This window comes from Xyrauchen texanus, chromosome 19 (genome assembly GCF_025860055.1).
Source record: "Xyrauchen texanus isolate HMW12.3.18 chromosome 19, RBS_HiC_50CHRs, whole genome shotgun sequence".
NCBI lineage: Eukaryota > Metazoa > Chordata > Actinopteri > Cypriniformes > Catostomidae > Xyrauchen > Xyrauchen texanus.
Window position 1 is genome coordinate 2,307,947 of NC_068294.1, and position 21,712 is coordinate 2,329,658.

Below are 21,712 nucleotides of genomic sequence, written 5' to 3' on the forward strand. Positions count from 1 at the left end.
CGTTATGTATATTAACTGAAAGGTAAACTTCTAAGAACGTGAGGCTGAAACGCGGGCTAGTGAGAGATTTCCTGTTTGTCATGATGACGTCTAAAGTCCCCGCCAAAGGATGTAGTCCCTTTTAGCAACTTGTTAGCAATCACCGTTTTTAAGACACAAAGTTTAAAAAACCACAAGCAGGTTATAACTGGTGTGTTTTATTTCATAGATCAAAACGTGAAAATATTTAGAGGCTTTGTTAACCACAGACCTTATTTCAGGTGATTTAGCAAAAACCCATTCAAAAAACACATAGACTTTAGGGCGAGGGAACCGGAAGTGCTAAAATGCTAACTCACTTCCGCGTTTTGGCCTACAAAGTGACGTCATAACTTCGGCACTCTATAATGAGAATATCTGGAGCTGTAGCTTTGGCCCTGAGAGAGCGCAGAGCTGGAAACAGCTGCTCCCAGAGTCTGCCTCCTCTGCCGTCCCAGGTGATCTCACACTGAAGACCGAGGTTTCCGTCCAGCCGCTGCTCACAGAAGTGAGTATGCAGTCTGCGGATGATGGAACTGCCGACGATCCAAACACGTGAAGCCATCTCAAAGACGAGTGAGGGAATGTGATTTACAACCGGTATTTATGAGTGTTGCACATTTGGTTCCTAAAGGCGTTACAGGCCCCACCCATTTCCAGATTCAATAATCGGCTCGTTCTTACATAGTAGAGCACGTTCGCACATGCGCAGTCTTCAAAAACGGTGCTTTAAATCTCTTGACAAACTAAAAAACATGTATAACATTTGTATGTGTTCTAAACAAAAGACACAGGTTGTACTGAGTGTCAGCTTGTTTATTTGGCTCAAGATAAGGATTTATTAAGTCCACATGTCATGCAAACAAGAAATGCTTCTAACTAGGTCGAGAGCTGTCGTTGCGAATGTTCGTTGGAGCTCTACAGCACACATCTTCTTATCGACAGTCAAAGCGAGGTTACGTTATTGCCCATCGTGCACAGCAACCCTAAAGGCACGGGGGTGGCGGTGCCACCGGCTTGGGCCCGCCATCGCTGCTTGCAGCTATATTTAGGGCCCAAGCCTTGAAAAGGCAAGGCCCTATTGTTTTTGTTAGAATTATTATTAGGGCCCAAGCCTTGAAAAGGCAAGGCCCTATTGTTTTCATTAGGATTATTAGGGCCCAAGCACAAAGTGCGTAGGACCCTATTGTTTTCGTTAGGATTATTATTATTATTATTATTATTATTATTATTTTTTTTTTTACGACTATTGGGGCACTTTTGGGGCTCTTAACGTGCTCAAAAACTTTTGAAACTTTGCACACTGTTCAGAACCCGCGGCCATTAGGGCCGGGCTGAAGCTGGTACCCGGGCGTGGCAGGGGGGCTCGACAGCGCCCCCTGAAACAGGGTCCGAAAACTTGGTCCATAAATCAAACACGCTTGCATGTAATAATATGAAACTCGGTACACATATAGATCTCATCGTTTCATATATCCTTCATACTTTTACTTTTTACCTCAGGCCAACTGGAAATCGTCTATTTAGGGTTTTTTGGAAAACGCATGCAATGGATTGTGAAATACTCCTCCTAGAGAATTCCACCAATCGCCACGAATCTCGGTCAGCATGAAGTCAAGACATTGAGGATGAAAAATAGTTAGCGGATTTTTGATATCTCGAACGGTTTGGCCATGGCGAGGAAACGAAATGATGGCGCGAAAAGAGAAACAGGAAGTGTGTTATAACTTCTGCATACATTAACTGATCTCGATGAAACTTCAGCAGTGCGTAAATTATAATTACATTAATAAACCTGTACAGAGACCTCCGTATAAATACTGGCCTTCTGGATTAACACGTTTAAGTGCTGCAAAAGATATTGACCTATGACATCCTATGACATTAAAAATTATTCTACATTTGAATTACCTCATAGATGTGACTATTGTGGTTCACGGTCCTAGGCCCTGTCCCAAATGGCACACTTCATATGAATTTTCAGTCTTGTGTACTTATTTCATGTGTCCATTAACTCCATGAGACCGTAGGGTGTCTCATTTTTCATTTTAGGTATCGGAAGGGTGCTGACGCATACTTTGTGGTCGATATGTGCCCTCAATGCGCACTTTTGCAGTGCAAGCTGTACAGCACACATCTTCTCGACAGTCAAAGCGAGGTTACGTTATTGCCCATCGTGCACAGCGACCCTAAAGGCACGGGGGTGGCGGTGCCACCAGCGACCCTAAAGGCACGGGGGTGGCGGTGCCACCGGCTTGGGCCCGCCATCGCTGCTTGCAGCTAAATTTATTATTATTATTATTCTTATGAATATTGGGGCACTTTTGGGGCTATTAACGTGCTCAAAAACTCTTGAAACTTTGCACACGGGTCAGAACCCGCGGCCATTAGGGCTGGGCTGAAGCTGGTACCCGGGCGTGGCAGGGGGGCTCGACAGCGCCCCCTGGAACAGGGTCCGAAAACTTGGTCCATAAATCAAACACGCTTGCATGTAATAATATGAAACTTGGTACACATATAGATCTCATCGTTTCATATATCCTTCATACTTGTACTTTTTACCCCAGCCCAACAGGAAATCGTCTATTTAGGGTTCTTTGGAAAACGCATGCAATGGAATTTGAAATACTCCTGCTAGAGAATTCCACCAATCGCCACGAAACTCGGTCAGCATGAAGTCAAGACATTGAGGATGAAAAATTGACAGCGGATTTTTGATATCTCGAACGGTTTGGCCGTGGCGAGGAATCGAAATTATGGCGCGAAAAGTGAAACAGGAAGTGTGTTATAACTTCTGCATACATTAATTGATCTCGATGAAACCGCAGCAGTGTGATCGCTGGAAGAGGCCGATCGCATGGATGTGACTATTGTGAGTCAAAGTTATAGCGCCACCAACTGGCAGAAGGAAGTGTGTCACTTTCAAAATGCTTTGAAATCACCCTCTTATTTTTACCCGATTTACTTAAAACTTTGTGTATAATGTAAACACACGGCAGATGTAGACATGTGTAAGGATTATTGATATCTTCGATACCTGTTGCCGCGGCAACGCTTCAAACTTGAATATTCTTTTTTGATGCTTTTGAGACTCTTAGCATACTTGAAATTGCATGAAAATCGATAGACACATCACATTTATTAGCCAGTACACATGTGCAAAGTTTCAGAAACGGGCGTGGTGCAGGGGCTCAGTAGCGCCACCTTTTGAAAAAAGTGAGGGGGTTGGTTTACACTTTGACCCACAGTCACAAAACTCAGAAATTTTATTGTTCTCATCGAGCCGGACAACTTTCCAATTTACAGTCATTAGCTCAGACCATCAGAAGGTCAGATATTTTGGTTTGAATGTGGATGTTTTGGAGAATTTTCTCTCCCTCTCTCACTGACCCTACGTCTCTCTGTGTCTGTGGGGAGGGTGCTGATTTGGCTGATGAGTGAGAATGCTTTTATTTTTGTTTTTCAAGGTTTTGGGGCCCTTAACGTGCTCAAACTCTTGAAACTTTGCACACGGGTCAGAACCCGCGGCCATCAGCGTCGGACCGAAGATGGTACCCGGGCGTGGCAGGGGGGCTCGACAGCGCCCCCTGGAATGGGATTCGAACACTTGTCCATATATCAAACATGCTTGCATGTAATAATATGAAACTCGGTACACTTCTAGATCTCATCGGGCCGAACAAATTTCGTGCTCTAAGTTTTACGCCAGCCCAACAGGAAGTTGGCTATTATGGGTTGTTTGGAAACGGTCGGCATGAAGTCAAGACATTGAGGATGCTACATTCCGGACGGATTTTTTATATTTCGAACGGTTTGTCCGTGGCGAGGAAATTGATTTAGGACTAAAAAAGGACACATAAAGTATAACTTAGTTCTAACTACAGTTACAAAACTCGGCGCGTCTATTGTTCTCGTCGAGCCGAACAACTTTCTAATTTACAGTCATTAGCTCCGACCAACAGAAAGTCAGATATTTTGGTTTGAATGTGGATTTCTTGGAATTTTGCTCTCTCTGTCTCTCTCTGACAGACAGAGTTTCCTCTGCCATTCTTTGTGTGTGTGTGTGTGTGTGTGTGTGGAGGGGAGGGGGAGGGAGACGGACAACTTTCCAATTTACAGTCATTAGCTCAGACCAACAGAAAGTCAGATATTTTGGTTTGAATGTGGAACACATTGCAAATGAATCTTTGAAGCTCCAAAAAGCACATATCGGGAGCATAAAAGCAAGGAAGTGTGTTATAACTTCTGCATACATTAACTGATCTCGATGAAACTTCAGCAGTGTGTTCGCTGGAACAGGCCGATCACATGGATGTGACTATTGTGAGTCAAAGTTATAGCGCCACCAACTGGCAGAAGGAAGTGTGTCACTTTCAAAATGCTTTGAAATCACCCTCTTATGTCTCATGTGAGCAAACAGACCAACGGAAAGTCAGATATTTTGGTTTGAATGTGGAACACATTGCAAATGAATCTTTGAAGCTCCAAAAAGCACATATCGGGAGCATAAAAGCAAGGAAGTGTTTTATAACTTCTGCGTACATTAACTGATCTCGATGAAACTTCAGCAGTGCGTAAATTATAATTACATTAATAAACCTGTACAGAGACCTCCGGATAAATACTGGCCTTCTGGATTAACACGTTTAAGTGCTGCAAAAAATAATGACCTATGACATCCTATGACATTAAAAATTATTCTACATTTGAATTACCTCATTGATGTGACTATTGTGGTTCACGGTCATAGACCCTGTCCCAAATGGCACACTTCATATGAATTTTCAGTCTTGTGTACTTATTTCATGTCCCCATTAAATCCATGAGACCGTAGGGTGTGTCATTTTTCATTTTAGGTATCAGAAGGGTGCTCGCGCATACTTTGTGGTTGACAAGTGCCCTCGATGCGCACTTCTGCAGAGCCCTCACTGATGCAAGCTCTACAGCACACATCTTCTCGACGGTCAAAGCGAGGTTACGTTATTGCCCATCGTGCACAGCGACCCTAAATGCACAGGGGTGGCGGTGCCACCGGCTTGGGCCCGCCATCGCTGCTTGCAGCTATATTTTATATTTTGATAAGTTTAGTTAGCTCTTTCTTTCTGACATCATGACAGTGAAGGTTTAAATTTGCTCGTGGGGAATAATATGAAACACTGTCTTCTGAAATGCTATTGCAGATGGTTGCTTAATTCCAATTTTATTTCTGATGATTTAAAGTTTATCAGTAAAGAAATTACTGAATTGTTAATGGAGACAAATTACCTTTTGGAGAAAACCAGGCTGACCTATCTATGTGTAATACAAGTCATGGTTATAGTTAGTAAACAGAGAACCGCCACGATAACGTTCCACGTCGAGTGACCACATGCACAGCCTGAATTGGTGAACGATGAGGCACAGATAAATCCTCCTACTCTACAATTTAGAATGATTTTATAGTATGTACCATGTACCTACAGTAGATGATGGTTGAACTGAAGATGTGAAGCATTGCTAATGTAGTACTGTGCTGTTTTAGGGTGTGCATGTTATTCTTATGTTTTTTGGCCTTTTGCTTCGGTGGCATTTTTCCTACCACGTTTGAAACTCTACAGGAGATGGTTTGTGCATCTTTTATGCAAATTACTAACTTTGTACACTTGCTCCCTCATTTAGTCCGGATTCATTAACATAAGAACAAGGATAAGAACAAATGTTCGTGCGTACGAACATGTTGTGAATCAGGCAGACATTTTGAAAAATGTTCTTGTGCGTACAAGTACAAACCATTATTAGTGAATGAGGCCCACTGTCTTCTGAGGTTCTGTGGCAGATGGTTGCAGAATTCCAATTTTGTTTCTGATGGTTCAGTTTTATCATTAAGAAATTCATAAAGTCATTTAATATTGTGCTGCCAAGGAATATCTGGTTCAGGCGAAGCTTGTTCCTTTTCAAGTTAGCCACAGTACTGAATAAATACCTAGGATTGTTGTGGTGAATTTCTATTACCTGAGGATTTAAAACATTTATTTTATAGATACTGCTGTGGCGGATTTAACAAGTATGAATCTTTGCAACTATCATTTTTAATTGAAAATGTAAAAAGTACATGATATATAAAATATTCTGAGATTTGATTGCTCAATGATCAATGGAGGATTCAGTTTTGTGAGCTGTCTAGCACCCCCTTGTGTAAAGAAAGCTTTGTGTCTCACATAATGGGTTATTTCTGACAACAGTCATGACATTTTTTTTTAAAATAGCTAAATAAATAAAAAAATAAAAGGTATCATTCTATAACCTGTACATTCTATAACAAATAATGAACAAATAGCCTATTAGCGCCTTCACAGCTGTAAAGTTGGACATGCTTTGAGAACTGTAGATAATTGTTTATTTTAAAGCATATATTTAGTCTAATCAGAACTTGAAGATTTTGTTTTACCGAGATTATGTACTTACTGCAGAAAAAAGGGAGGTCCAGACCGTAGGATGCTTGTGTATTACAGGACTCCGGCAATGAGACTGTTATGCTGCTGTTTTTCAGATAAAATACAATTATTTTGTGGGAGATGACTGTAGTAAGCTCAATCTAGCTTTAGAATTGTTAGTTTACATACATAATCTCTGTATCTAAATTCTATTACCTACATGAAATGTTTTAGTGTTGACCGAACAACTGATCCTGTTGATAGATTAAATTTATTGTTCTCGTGAAGGAAATAAGGATGCCTTAGCTGCCACTCAATAAACTGTACTGTACAAAAAGAACTACATGCAATACAAATAAACATATTTATTTAGAGATACATTATAAACATTGTACACAAATGTTCAATGTTCTCTGTAAAGCAACAATAAAACAGAATGATTAGCACTAGCTGTACAAATAAATGTAATTTGATACTGAATTAATGTTCACACTGTTTTCCAAATCACCTTTTCCACTTAAGTGAAGACTTTCACATTCTGCAAAGACACTCAAAAGGAAGTTAATTGCAGGCAGGAAAAATGTAGGAAAGAGGAAAATCAGAATAAAGTTAATTTCAAATTTGATAAAATCTCTAAATCTAAAATGTCTCATCTAATAATTGTGGTCTTCACTTGTAGAATTTATCCATTTAGCATCACAGCATGAAAACAGTGGAAAACATCGTCACTACTCACAGACAGTTCAGGTAAAACACTGTTCGGTAATAATGCAATTTCAAAATACATGAAGCAGTCACAAAGGCCATCGCAGAATAGAAATGAACAAACTCTCAAAATGTCTAATGAAATTTCAGCACATGTAGAGACACCTGTTTGCACAATAATTCTATCGTTTAAAAAATTAATTGTGCTCCGTTTCTGGACGTCTATCATAGCTGGACCGTAACGGTGCATCATGTAAGTAATCCCTGCTGTAGACTTCTTGCCAATAAAGTGAAAAGAGCACACAAACAAATTATTTCAAGCTTTTTCAAACAGATGTTCCTAAGTCAATCCTTCTGTAGGCAGCCAGTGGAAGATGTAGCATCAATAGCTCTTTGCTTTGCGATTGATTTCTGGTCATAACATTGCTGTTTTAGACAACTTTAGTTTCTCTTGATTATTAGGATTAGGGATTCACTGATACCACTTTTTTTGGAATAATTGGTTTAGAATATCTTTACATTATTGTGTGCGTGTGTGTATTTGGTCGGTGTGAATACAATCAGAGACAATGGTAACTGACAGGTAAGTGTTTTTGGATTAAAAATGAAAATAAGGACATAGCTCTGGTCTACGTGAATACAATCAAAGACATTCAGAAAGGCGTTCACAAAATCTAAAGTGCAATACTTACATCTTCATGATATAAAGCTGGAACATGAACAATTGGATCCATGCTTGAGAATCACATTTTTGGAAAATCCTGCTTTATATTGACATCCAGAGCACGCCAAGCGTTGGATTTTTGTGAACAGCCCACCAAAGCTTGATGCGGGGGGTGGCCAGGTTTGGGAGGTATAGCAGAGAGAGAGAGAGAGAGAGAGAGAGAGAGTGTTTGCAGGGGTACATTACAGTCAACAGCATTTTAGATGTGCGCATAAACAAAATGCTGAGATTCTGTAGACAGCTGCTAACTAAAAATTTTCGGATGATAATATATCTGTGGTGGATAATCTTTTTGCTTAAAAACAGCGAACACAAAAGAGGTTAAGATAGTGGCATTCAAATGTGAGATGCTGCAGCGTTACTATGGTTATCACTTGTCAAATCATCTCAAGTCAGTCCTGTACCGTACACACATGGAATGAAAATTTAGGGGATTCACTCCCTCATTTAAATGTGGTTGTCACTCCCGAAATGTTTTAGTGTGTACATGTACATTCCTGACCCAACAAATGTGCCAAGCCCAAAATGGCAAAACATTAAGCTTTTAACCCTCTGGGGTCGACGGACGCGCCGGCGCGTCCTGCTGGATATTTTCGTCATTACAGCGGAAACAATTTAAAATACTCCATAATTTTTGGGCATACAGAGAAGTGTAAGACATCATTAGAGACTATAAAGGGTCTACTTTTATTTGCGTACACTCACAATAACATCAGAATCTTGTGCTTTTGTAAAATAAAAAGGGTGTGCTTTCAGCAGTCTCCGTGTTCGCGAGCATATTTCTGAAACACGTCACTAAAATGAACTGAACCTCCACGAATTCTTATCACACAAACATGAAACATATGTCTACAGAAAGCTTAAGATTTCTACTTTTAAATAAAACAATTCAAATTTACAACCAATATTCTCCTGCAATGTAATCTGTATGAAACAAAGCAATGTACAGTGTTTACTGATTCATCTAATTATAGATAATGTGATCCAACCCACCAGCAGAGCGCGCCATTCATACGCTAATGTGCTGAGACGATCAAGGCAAATGTTAAACGCCCCCGACTGTGCCTTAAAAACAAAGTAATTCACTTTTCTGCGCGTTTGTAACGATACACAGGTGAGGAAACTCCAGGATAGTAAGGAACAGTTAACATCTTCCTCAGAAGAAGAGCGGGACTCCGATGAACATTTGTATTTTGAAGATTGACTTGATCCAGCCGAGGATACAATTTTGGACGAGTATGTCATTTAGTTTTCATTAGTTGACATGCTATTTTATATAAACATGTAAATATTTTACTAGTGGGACTGTTTCCAGACTTGCCAGCCAGGATTCAGAGTATTGAAATTTGAAATATGACTCCTAATAAGCAAGTTTTAGTTACATTTAAATGCTGTTTTGGCTAAAGCAGGTAGTTTTGTATCAAAACATCAAATTGTAATACTTACAGAATCACAATATCGCAATATAAATACAGTTGAAGTCAGAAGTTTACGAACACTTAGGTTGAAGTCATTAAAACTCACTTCAACCACTACACAGATTTAATATTAGCAAAATATAGTTTTGGCAAGTCGTTACAGACAGAAGAGTTTACAGATGGTTTCACATTTATTTTACTATATCTTAATTCCAGTGGGTCAGAAGTTTACATACACTAAGTTAACTCTGCCTTTAAGCAGCTTGGAAAAGTCCAGAAAATTATGTCAAGCCTTTAGGCAATCAGCTTCTGATAGGAGGTGTACTGAATTGGAGGTGTACCTGTGGATATATTTTAAGGCCTCCGTGCCTCTTTGCTTGACTTGGAAAATCAAAAGAAATCAGCCAAGACCTCCTCAGTGCTTTGCAGCAGGAGGGACTGGTGCACTTCACAAAATAGATGGCATCACCTAACCCTGTCCCCAAGACCTACCATTACATTCTGAATCACTTTTTTTGGCCTGAAGTCTGATGTGGTTCAGTATTTTGTTGCACTTGTGATATTTGTCAATGCTCAGGGAAACCAGATCAGGTAGTGGCAAAAGCACATCTTGTGTCATGGAAGAACCATTTGAATCAGTTTTGCTACACTGTGTTGGACCATTGCCAAAAACAAAGTCTGGTAATTAGTTTTTGATTACCATAATGTGTGCAGCAACACGTTCCTCTGAAGCAACCCCTATTCATAAAATTACAACAGCTGTAATAATGAAGACCTTGAAGTTTTTTTACAACTTTTTGTTGTTGTAAATTCATCAACATAACACCTCCAAAAAGGAAAACCACAGAAATGAGAGGAGCTCCAATACACAAAGCACACCAAATGTAGTGCTTAAAAAGTCCATCAAGGCCATTGCTCTGATCAGTAGCACCTGGAGATTCAGTGGGTGGAGCTGAAGCAGTTGGGATTATATACTGGTTGTCTACAGGTGGCAGAGCAAGGTATTGCCAAAGGTGGGAATTCTCAGCAGAGTTACTGTTAATATTGTCTTTCTTGTAAATGATAGATAAATAAATGGCTTTAATTTCTATATGAAATAGTTTAACCATGATTATAACTCATCCTCAGTAACCAAGATTGGTGGGCAGACATCGTTTTAGAAAAGATACAATATTTTATTTCCATGGCCTGTTTTATATATTAGAGTTGTAAACTTAAAACTTAAACAATATCTTATAAATGATGAGAGAATCATAATTTTTGGGTGAACTATGCTTTTAAGGATTACTTGACGCATTATTTTCTTGGAAGACTGCTGAAAATGGGGCTTTGACGTCACTGGTAAACATTTCATTTAAAATAAATAAAAATATAATTATTTTAAACCGTAATAAGAATTTACATTTACTAATGTTAGGTAGTGTTTTTGCTCAATGTATTGCATCCGAGGTGAAGAGAAGCATCGATTTCTGAAATCAAAATGGCTTATTGTTACCCCATTTTTAAAATGTAGTGTACATCTATCATGGAATACATGAATCGCCTTTTTCAGAGATACATGGTTTCATACATGTTTCAAGCAGTTGTTGGCATGTTTTCTTTTCTACTGCTGTTTTGTACTGCCTCTCGTGTCTATGACAATGCCTGCACATGAGAGGCAGCAAGATCACAAGTATGACGCTAAATTGGAAGCTAAACTTTATTAAGTTCAATGAAACTGCGCTCGTCAAGGACAAGCATTGCTTGTGCGAACCATTCGCGCATCACTGTCTTTTGATACAGTGCTGCAGATCAGTTCAGCCAGTGCTTTAAACCTATTATTTTAAGTTTCTCATGCAGTTGGTCATTTTGCTCTGTTCAATATATATGGGCTTGTTGTCAGGGCAGTAGCATTTAGTAGCAGGTAATTGCATTACTTATTGGGATAAAACCTGTGCTTAATGCTTCTTTGAAGCATATACCGAATATTCAATAGATTGAAGCTTCACACGTCATGGATTATGCACAGGTGTTGTATGTTTGAGGCAGGCTTCAACAGAAGCATTGGTGTCAAACATCACATAATTATTTGCATTTACATATGTTTTTTGATCTGCATCTTATGGTATTTGCCAGTCCCTTGACATTTCAGTGGTCTAAGATTTCAAAGAGTAAGATTTAAAATAGTAAAAAACATTTAAAGGCTTTTTCCATTCCTCAATTTCATTAAAGCTGTACTATGTAAAAACATTTTGGTTAAAAATGAACAAATTACTATTTTTTTTTTATTGAGTACATAAACAATCTGTTTTCAAAACAATGTTCTTACCTTGATTCAATACAGGGAATCATTACCCATTACACACTGCAACAAAATAAATTTATGATAAGGTATTTTTTATTGTTTTTGGCTTGTTTTCCTTTGTAAATATCTAAAAATCTTTGACAACAACATACACTTGTATACATTTTTATTTTTAGAGAATGTTGAACATAATAGGCCTATTTAATTATTTAAAAATATCTAAATATCCTTAAAACATGACACATTTATCTGCGAAGAAACAAATTCGATATTTAGACTTGCTTTCAGAGAAAATATCTTGAATATAACTTTTGTTTAAACTGCACTGGCAGTAATAACCAAGCTGAAAAACTCACTAATAATATATATATATATATATATATATATATATATATATATATATATATATATATATATATATATATATATAATATGTATATATATATATATATATATAATATAATATAATATATATTCAAGACATTGTAAGCAAGTCTAAATATCTTATACGTTCCTTCTCAGGTAAATTAATCTTGTTTTAAGTGGAAAACAAGACAAAAACACTTGATAACAATAGGATTTTGTTGCTGTGATTTATTTTTTTCTGTAGTTCAATAAAGGTCATTTACGCTTCATTGTTAGTAAGCACATTTAATACAACGTTTTAGCTCAAGGCACAAGCTGAGTAGTCAGTTAAGAGCTAAGTAATGAATTAATCGTTGCAATTAATCGATTATCAAATCGTTAGTTGCAGCTCTAGTAAATCTTAAATAATTCTTGTTACTTGATGGTCATGCCATGCCACGGCCTAGAGTAGTAACCACCTGGCCATTCCATGTTTCTTAAAGTAATATTAGACAGCATAACAATTGATTATGTCTTGTCACGCTTTCCATGTGCTGATAGAAACATCACTCAGACCCGAGAGGCTCTGACAGACTGATAGAAACGCAGATGCAGGTGGACGACCTGAAAGGCATAATGGTCCGGAACATTGGTGAGACTGGAATAACTTAATTTGTACTTTAGCAAATGACAGTGATTCTTTTGACTAAAAATGTGCTTTATTGTATTACTGTCAGTGTCTTTTCTGTACTTCTCTAGCAACTCTTTGAACTCTGTTGTTTGATACTGCAGATATTGTTGGCTTTTGTATGACACATTGCTTAGGTTCCTTATTTGTAAATCACTTTGTATTGAAGTATCTGCTCAGTGACCAAATGTACATGTATTTTGAGCAAATATGTGTTCTATTACTATAGATCTCGTTGCACAGAGAGGAGAGAAGCTGGAATTACTCATCGATAAAACTGACAACTTGGTGGATTCTGTGAGTTTGATTGGAAACAGTTATTTGTCATTAAACAGTGCACCCATTAATGAAAATTCTGTCATTATTTACTCACCCTCATATTGTTACAAACCTGCAAGTCTTTTTCTTCTGTGGAATATATATATATATATATATATATATATATATATATATATATATATATATATATATATATATATTTTTTTTTTTTTAAAGAATCTTCTCATGACTCAACCATAGTCATAGTGACCTCAACTATAAAGCTCCAAAACGGACCAAAAAGTACCATAAAGATCATAAAAAGTAGTCAACATGACCCATGGGCTATTTTCCCAAGTCTACTGAAGTCATACAAAAGCTTTGTGTGAGGAACAGACTGAAATGTAAGTTGCTGTACACTGAAAATCTTTCCCTCTGCCAAAGCTTTGAATATGAGCGATGGAGAATGACATTTCAGAGTGTCGCACCTTCATTTGGTTATGACGTATGCGAAAGCCATTGCCTTTGATGTCAAGGATATTGAACTTGGTGTGAAGCATGAACATACAGTTTTTTAATGTGAATCTGATCATGAATGAGATCTCAGCTTCAGTGGACGACAAGATTTTTCAATCAATTTTGGTCTGTTCCTCACAAAGCTTTTGTATGACTTCAGAAGACTTGGAATTTGGCACACAAGTTCTGGTGACTATTTTTATAATACTTCTATGATATTTGAATGTCCTTTTGGGAGCTTGATAGATGCAGTAACTATAAACTGTAGTGTGAAAAAGCGGTGTGTGAAGATTCTCCTTTTGTGTTCCACACAGAAGATAACAGCATACGTGTTTGATAAGAGATGAGGGTGAGTAAATAATGATCATTTTCACTTTAGGGTAAGCTGTTTCTTTAATTGTATGCTAATGAATATTCATCTTGTACAGTCTGTCACCTTTAAAACAACAAGCCGTAACTTGGCCCATGCCATGTGTATGAAGAACCTGAAGTTAACCGCCATCGTCATAATAGTCGTGCTGGTAAGTGTTGAAATTCAAATGGAATCACAGTAATGCATTGCACCTGTCTCATATTTAGCCCCAAGCATTTTTTGATGCCATATTTTAGCAATAAATGTTTTCATTAAAACATTATTTTATTCCAGAATTAGTTTACCCAAAAATGAAAAATCTGGTGAAAGTCTTGGCTCGTAGTTGCCATTCTGAGTTATTCCAATAGTGTTTAAGGGGGACCAGGTCTGGGCTTCATGCAGACGAGTCAAGTGGACCTTGCTTTGTGCACATGGGTATTGTTATGCTGGGACAGCAAAAGGCCCTCCCCAAACTGTTGCCAAAAATATGAAAGCACACTGTTCTCTAGAATGTCATTGTATGGTGTAGCCAAACCCATTTATTAGAAGGGATCTCCACATTCGTAAGACCATATATTGTTTAGTACTGATGTAAAAATAACATTGGATGGCTGTGAGGAGGCAGGGTGTACACAGTCTTGTACAGTCTATGTAGACTTATTTACAGTTCTAGTAAATAACTTAAGTTTGTCTTGTCATCTCAGGTTGTGTTGTACGTTATTGTGACGGCTGCTTGTGGTGGACTCAGCTGGCCCAGCTGTCGTAAGAAATAGAGGATCTTTGATTAACCCTTAGCCTGTAAAAACTCTCAACACCACTAGAACTCTGTCCTCCAGGCCTTCCAAAGCAACTGCAGCATCTTACAAACTCTGAACTCCTCAAACAGCAGCATCCTTCAGTGTTCTAATCAACATTGTCTGTACATATTCTTGTTAATCATATTGTTTTGGTTCTTCAGGTTAGTTTCCCAAATTTTGTAATGCAGTTATACTTTGGGGAGATAATGTGTATACTGTATATCAAAGGAAAAGTTCACCCAAAATTTCTGTCATCATTTACTCACCCTCATGTCTTTCCAAACCATATGACTTTTACAGATTATTCCATAAAATGATGTTTAGTGAAATGTTCATGCTGCTATTTTACATACAATGAAAGTGAGTTGTGATTTATACCGACATGCTCCAAATAAAACAAAAAGCACCATAAAAGTAGTCCATACATCTTTTGTGTTTTATTCCAAGTCTTCTGAAGCCACACAATAGCTTTGTTGTAGGAACAGCCACAAATTTACTGAAAGTCATTATTGACTGAAAATCGTCTCGTGAAAACTTGGCTGTCAAATGGTGACAAACCTGGCACAAGGCATACAAAGGCACTATTTATTTTTATCGAACACAAGTGTACACAAGATTTGATGCCTATGGCACAAGATGTTCAGTAAATAACGACTTTAACTTTGTGTGAGGGGAAAAAATGACATTTTTTGTATGACTTTGAATATACTGTAGCAAACAAGCTGTATGGACTACTTGTTTTAAATTTTCATGGGGCTTTTTGGAGCTTGACAGTATAAATCTCCATTCCTTTTCATTGTATGGAAAAGAACAACATGAATATTCTGTTAAGGTTGTCAATTTGTGTTCCATGAAAGAAAGTTATGAATCAGGAGTGACATGAGAGTGGGTAAATTACAGAATTTTCCTCCTTTGGTGAATTATTCCTAAACATGCCTGTAACTATTGAACAAATGATTGTTTTCCGATGTCTGGTTAGATTGAGAGAAACAATGTTATTTCATGTCTTAAAGCAGAAAAGTGTAATGGTGATATATAAATACACACACACACACACACACACACACACACACACACACACACACACACACACTGTCAGCCAAAAGTTTGGAATAATGTACAGGTTTTGCTGTTTCAGAAGGAAATTGGTACTTTAATTCACCAAAGTGGCATTCAACTGATCACAAAGTATAGTCAGGACATTACTGATGAAAAAATACAGCACCATCACTGTTTGAAAAAACTCATTTTTGATCAAATTTAGACAGACCCTATTTCCAGCAGCCATCACTCAAACAGCTTATCCTTGAGTAATCATGCTAAATTGATCATTTGGTACTACAAAATCACTTGCCATTATATCAAACACAGCTGAAAAGATATTTGGTTTGTTAAATGAAGCTTAACATTATCTTTGTGTTTGTTGCCACAGTATGCAATAGACTGGCATGTTTTAAGATCAATATTAGCTCAGAAATGGCAAAAAAGAAACTGTTTTCTCTAGAAACTCATCAGTCAATCATTGTTTTGAGGAATGAAGGCTATACAATGCTTGAAATTGCCAAAAAAATGAAGATTTCATACACAGGTGTACACTACAGTCTTCAATGACAAAGGACAACTGACTCTAACAAGAACAGAAAGAGATGTGGAAGACCAGATGTACAACTAAACAAGAGGATAAGAACATCAGAGTCTCTAGTTTGAGAAATAGATGCCTCACGTTTCCTTTTTCTTCGCAATTCTTCCCATAAGGCCTGCACCACTGAGTCTTCTCTTCAAAGTTGTACATTAAACTGGTGTTGAGCAGGTAGAATTCAATGAAGCTGTCAGCTGAGGACATGTGAGGTGTCTATTTCTCAAACTAGAGACTCTGATGTTCTTATCCTCTTGTTTAGTTGTACATCTGGTCTTCCACATCTCTTTCTGTCCTTGTTAGAGTCAGTTGTCCTTTGTCTTTGAAGACTGTATTGTACACCTTTGCATGAAATCTTCAGTTTTTTGGCAATTTCAAGCATTATAGCCTTCATTCCTCAAAACAATGATTGACTGACGAGTTTCTAGAGAAAGCTGTTTCTTTTTTGTCATTTTTGACCTAATATTGACCTTAAGACATGCCAGTCTACTGCATACTGTGGCCACAAAGATAATGTTAAGCTTTATTTAACAAACCAAATATCTTTCAACTGTGTTTTCTAGTACCAAATGATCAATTTAGCACGATTACTCAAGGATAAGGTGTTGGAGTGATGCTGCTGTCTAGATTTGATAAAAAATTACTTTTTTCAAATTGTGATGGTGCTGTTTTTTACATCAGTAATGTCCTGACTATACTTTGTGATCAGTTGAATGGAACTTTGATTAATTAAAGTACCAATTTCCTTCTGAAACAGCAAAATCTGTACATTATTCCAAAATTTTGGCCACCAGTTTGTGTGTGTGTGTGTGTATATATATATATATATATATATATATATATATATATGTATGTGTGTATATATATATATCTATATATGTATATATATATATATATATGTATATATATATATATATATGAAATAGAAATTAATTCAGATATTTTAATGAAAATTCAGTGAATTGGCACTTGCAGTGTTTGCATTTTGTTTGAATTAGATTTGAAGATGTGCTGCTTACAACAGCCAAGACATGTATATTAATAATAAATATAGCTAGATAGCATAAAAGAGAAGGGACATCTGTGGTCCCATAGCAAGTTTAGATTCTACAGAATAAAATAATTTCAGTCACTAAAATTGCTTGCAATAGGGTTACTCACTGCATAGTATAGTTGTTTTGAAGGCATAATGGTCACATGCCAATATGTCCACACAGTGGAGAACTGGCCTAATTTAAAACTTGTAAACTTGTATGTTTGTCCATCCAGAGAGGGAAAGCATCTTCTACATTCTCTCTCCTATATTGACTTCTTCATCAGGGTTTTACAGAATATACATCCTTTGACTCATATTGAGCTGAGCATCAGATGCATTGGAACAATTTGCATTGTGAAAGGCGCATATGCTGTGTTAAAAAACATGCTTTTTAAAGTGAGAGCCTGAGTGTCTTTTCTTTGATTTTTAGTCAATCTTGTCTTATTGTTTTTTCGGCAATGCACTTTTAACACAATAATTTATCTTACTGTCATAATTTTGCCATTCATGTAAATCTTTAATTATTGCTTTAAATCAATAAAGTCATAATAAGGGTAACGGATTATCTTCAGAATCTGTATAACAACAAATCTTAGAAAACAAATATTTTTTTGCTAACTTAAAGGCTGTTAGGATGGAGTAAAAAAGTTTCTATTGTCTGGTAGTTCTTTGTTTAGCTAGTTGATTGAAAAATAAACAAAATGCAGAATCAGAGATTTTATCTATATATATATATATATATATATATATATATATATATATATATATATTGTTCCATTAATAAATGTATTATGACAGTTTGCACAACTCCAGCTTTATAGGCAACTAACCACACTTAAGCTGGCACCTCACTAGCTGACTCAAAAAACGATTTTGGCCAAGGGTGTTACATCTACTGATGTTTTGTTGAGATTTGCTCTCTTCAGTCGGAGGTCTGTCACACTTGTCCATTTTAGAATGGAGGCTGATAGACTCTCTGATTCCCTGTCACACAAAGACAGGTGAACATAAACAATTATTAAAGAATTAATTATGAAGCGATATTGCAAAAAAGCTGTCGCATGAGTTTTGGTTTAATGCAAAATAAATCTGCCCTTGAGGCGTTTTCATACAGAAGTTTGTGTATATCGCAAGTTGTGTACCTTTCACTTCCCATATGTCCCCACATTTGTGGAAAATGGAGAGAGAATTGAGAAGTTTTTGAAATTGGCCAGCTTACTGACATTTTCATTTCACTATCAGATTACAACGTCGAAATGGAGAAGTATCTGTATAAGAAGAAACTGATTGGAATATTAAATACAACAAAACTGGTGGAATTTGTGAGCCTGTAATCCTATATTACTTTCTTTCATTAAAAATATGGACAATCCATTAACATTATGTAATTGTATTGGTCCCTGCAGAAAATATGTTGTGAAATATCACATAAAAACTTAAACACTCCTCTTCACTTTGCACAAATCACAAAATTACGATCCGGTATGACCCAAAAAGGAAAATCATCCTCGAGACCAAATAACAGTGCAGAGTATCCTAGGAAGAGGGTCTTTTCCCTGGACAAGTGAAATTCAGCACAAAAAAAACTGGTTAAAGTCTTTTGGCATACACTGAGCGATTCAGAAGTGCTTTTGATAATTATTGTGTCGCTAACGGGGAGATTAGGAGATGGAAGATTATGCCTCCTCCATAGTAACTGAATTTGTGATTGCTGGTGTACAGGAGGATTATAAAGAATGTATCTTTAATAGTGCAGTATCCAGTGATCATCTTGGGAGGAGTTTCAGACAAGGTGCACCAAGACATGGGGCAGACGAACAAATGAACTGAAACCTGCTAATAGCAATGAATTTGACATTGGCTAGGCGTTTGCTGCAGCAGTGGATGTGGCTTCAGCTGACCAGACATTTTCTAAAGCCATCATACGTTTCAAATGTTGTAAGATAGGACACAGGGCCGCCCAATGTACTAACAGCCCCTCTAGGTGTTCTGACTGTGGGAAAATAGGCCACATTCAAATGGTATGTCACTCTAGCAGCAACGGGAAACAGTACAAATCAAAACGAATATACAAAGTTCTCCACATTTCCAAAGGCAAAGACAGAAAATGAGTTTAGGATCTAACCTTGAAATAACTTAGATTACAGAAACAACCATAATTAGGAATGTAAATGAGTTGATATAATCTTTACAGGATTCTGATAAGTTAACCATACACATGTTTTCGGGAAACTATCCAAACATGGTAAACTGCTGATCTATGCCGAAGTTATTTAGAAACATAACACTGATTAGGTGGAACTAAGAAGTGTCAGTTGGTCTTCAGATGGCAAAGGCAATCTTGAATTGAACAGGACTTTTCTTCTTTTAGACCTGAGGACAGAGTGAGACTGATCATTTCACCTGATCACCTGGCTCCATCACTCCAACAATTCCTGTAATCAATTTAGATAAAGACTATACGAGAGAATAGACTATAGGAGTGACTGAGAGTTACCAAGAAGCAAAAAGAAAATACTGCATCTTAAAAGAAGAAGCTACACATGCAGCATAGTCAGAAAATGCATTGGCAATTGTTCTTTAGGAAAATAATTAATCACGAGGACCACAATACCATGGGCCTAGTAGAAACTGCGCAGCTTACGCACTGCCAATTAACAAGAGACGTTAGGGCTGCCATGTCATCTGCAGTACTAGCTCGTAGGCAGATCTGGTCAGCCCAAACATCCCTACCTGACCCAATTATAAAAGAGCTGTCCAGGGGCTGGGTATCTCAGCGAGGTTTGATGCTGACTACCACCCCTGGAGCCATGAGTTAGAATCCAGGGCGTGCTGAATGACTCCAGTCAGGTCTCCTAAGCAACCAAATTGGCCAGGTTGCAAGGGAGGGTAGAGTCACATGGGGTAACCTCCCCGTGGTCACGATTAATTGGTTTTCGCTCTCAATGGGGCGCATGGTAAGTTGTGTGTGGATCATGGAGAGTAGCATGTGCCGGCACATGCTGTGAGTCTTATTGTCCAATTATTATAATATATTAATATAATTTATTAAATTACTCGTCTCTGATAAACTTTGAAAGATGTGATATTTAAGTTGCACTTAAGAGTGGTTTAAAGCTCTCGTTAATTTACAAATGTTTTTACTTGGATAACGATGCTTTGGAGAGATGCTACTAACGTTCTTCTTATTGCTTCAGAAAACGAATCGGTTACCTAACGTAACCTCGGTTCTCTCTAGATGAGGGAATGAGTATTGCGTAAGCTAGCTTACGCTACGGGAAAGATTCATCTTTTCTGAGATATTGAAGCCAAAAAATTATCCTTAATTTTGTATCATTTGTCAACACAGTGCAGCAACTGCAGACCTTGAGCGGGCTAGCTAGCGAGCTCATTGGTTGCTCTGCGGCAACTGCTGCAGCCTATAGACGAACTTGGGCAAACTCGCGTCCAATGAGAGGCGTCCGCGCGCTTACTGCATCAAAGCCCGCCAATATGGGCGTGGCTAGAGTGCATATAAGCGTAGTTCGTAGGCAGGAACCCTGGTTTTCATTGAATGAAGCGAAAGTCGCTTCGTGGCGCGAGCACGGCCGGCTACGCAATACTCGTTCCCTCATCTAGAGAGAACCTAGGTTACGTTAGGTAACCAATTCGTTCTCTTACGAGAGGTTCTCTCGTATTGCATAAGCTAGCTTACTACGGGAACCCATTGTCAACGCCGTGCGCGCCAAGCATCCACTGCATGAGCCCCGGGGTGGGGGGACCCGGGGGAGCCCTTGTGAGTGGGGAAATAATATTTGGCCGGCAAGAGTGCGGGCCAGTGTGTGTGTAATACATAAGCACATAGTGGGAAGGGAACGACAGAGCGGCGGTGCCGGTCTGTGTGGAATGAGTCCCATCAGTGCAGCTCACCAGGGGAGCTGTAGCGTATTAAACCGCTAGTAGTTTTGCCTGCAGGGCGGGCACTTCCAGATTGTAAAATCTGACAAAGGTGGAGGGGAAGCCCAGCCCGCTGCCACACATATGTCGTGAATGGAAATCCCGCTGGACCATGCCCACGATGAGGCCATGCCTCTAGTGGAGTGAGCCCTAATGCCCAACGGGCATGGCAGGTCTTTTGACGCGTATGCGGCAGCAATAGCGTCCACTATCCATCTAGACAGTGTCTGTTTCGAGGCGGCGAGACCTTTGGTGCGCCCTCCGAACGAAACGAAAAGCTGCTCAGAGCGTCTGAAAGAGGCGGAGCGCGCAGTATACAATCTCAGTGCTCTGACTGGGCAAAGGAGATTGGCGTCGCGCTCGCTATCGGATGCTGGCAGCGCCGATAGGGAAATGACCTGTACTCTGAAAGGAGTACCGATCACCTTGGGAACATAGCCGTGTCTAGGCTTTAAAATGACCTTGGAGTCACTTGGTCCAAACTCAAGACACGCAGCGCTGACAGACAGCGCGTGAAGGTCTCCCACACGTTTGACTGATGACAGGGCAGTCAGAAAAACGGTTTTGAGTGAAAGGTATTTCAAAT

At 38.4% G+C, this 21,712-nt stretch overlaps 1 protein-coding gene across 3 annotated transcripts in view; it reads left to right on the forward strand.

The window, feature by feature from the left end:
* The window catches only part of sybl1 (synaptobrevin-like 1), a 45,219-nt gene extending 29,563 nt beyond the window's left edge, over positions 1 to 15,656 (forward strand). For 2 of the 3 annotated variants that reach the window (XM_052149370.1, XM_052149368.1), the window contains exons 5-8: positions 12,469 to 12,559; positions 12,825 to 12,892; positions 13,798 to 13,890; positions 14,426 to 15,656. In XM_052149370.1, the coding sequence (XP_052005330.1) occupies positions 12,469 to 12,559; positions 12,825 to 12,892; positions 13,798 to 13,890; positions 14,426 to 14,494 (321 nt within the window). In that variant the 3' untranslated portion in view covers positions 14,495 to 15,656. The remainder of the gene's footprint in view (positions 1 to 12,468; positions 12,560 to 12,824; positions 12,893 to 13,797; positions 13,891 to 14,425) is intronic. The other variant, XM_052149369.1, reaches the window with a different exon arrangement.
* The last annotated feature ends 6,056 nt before the right edge of the window (positions 15,657 to 21,712 follow it).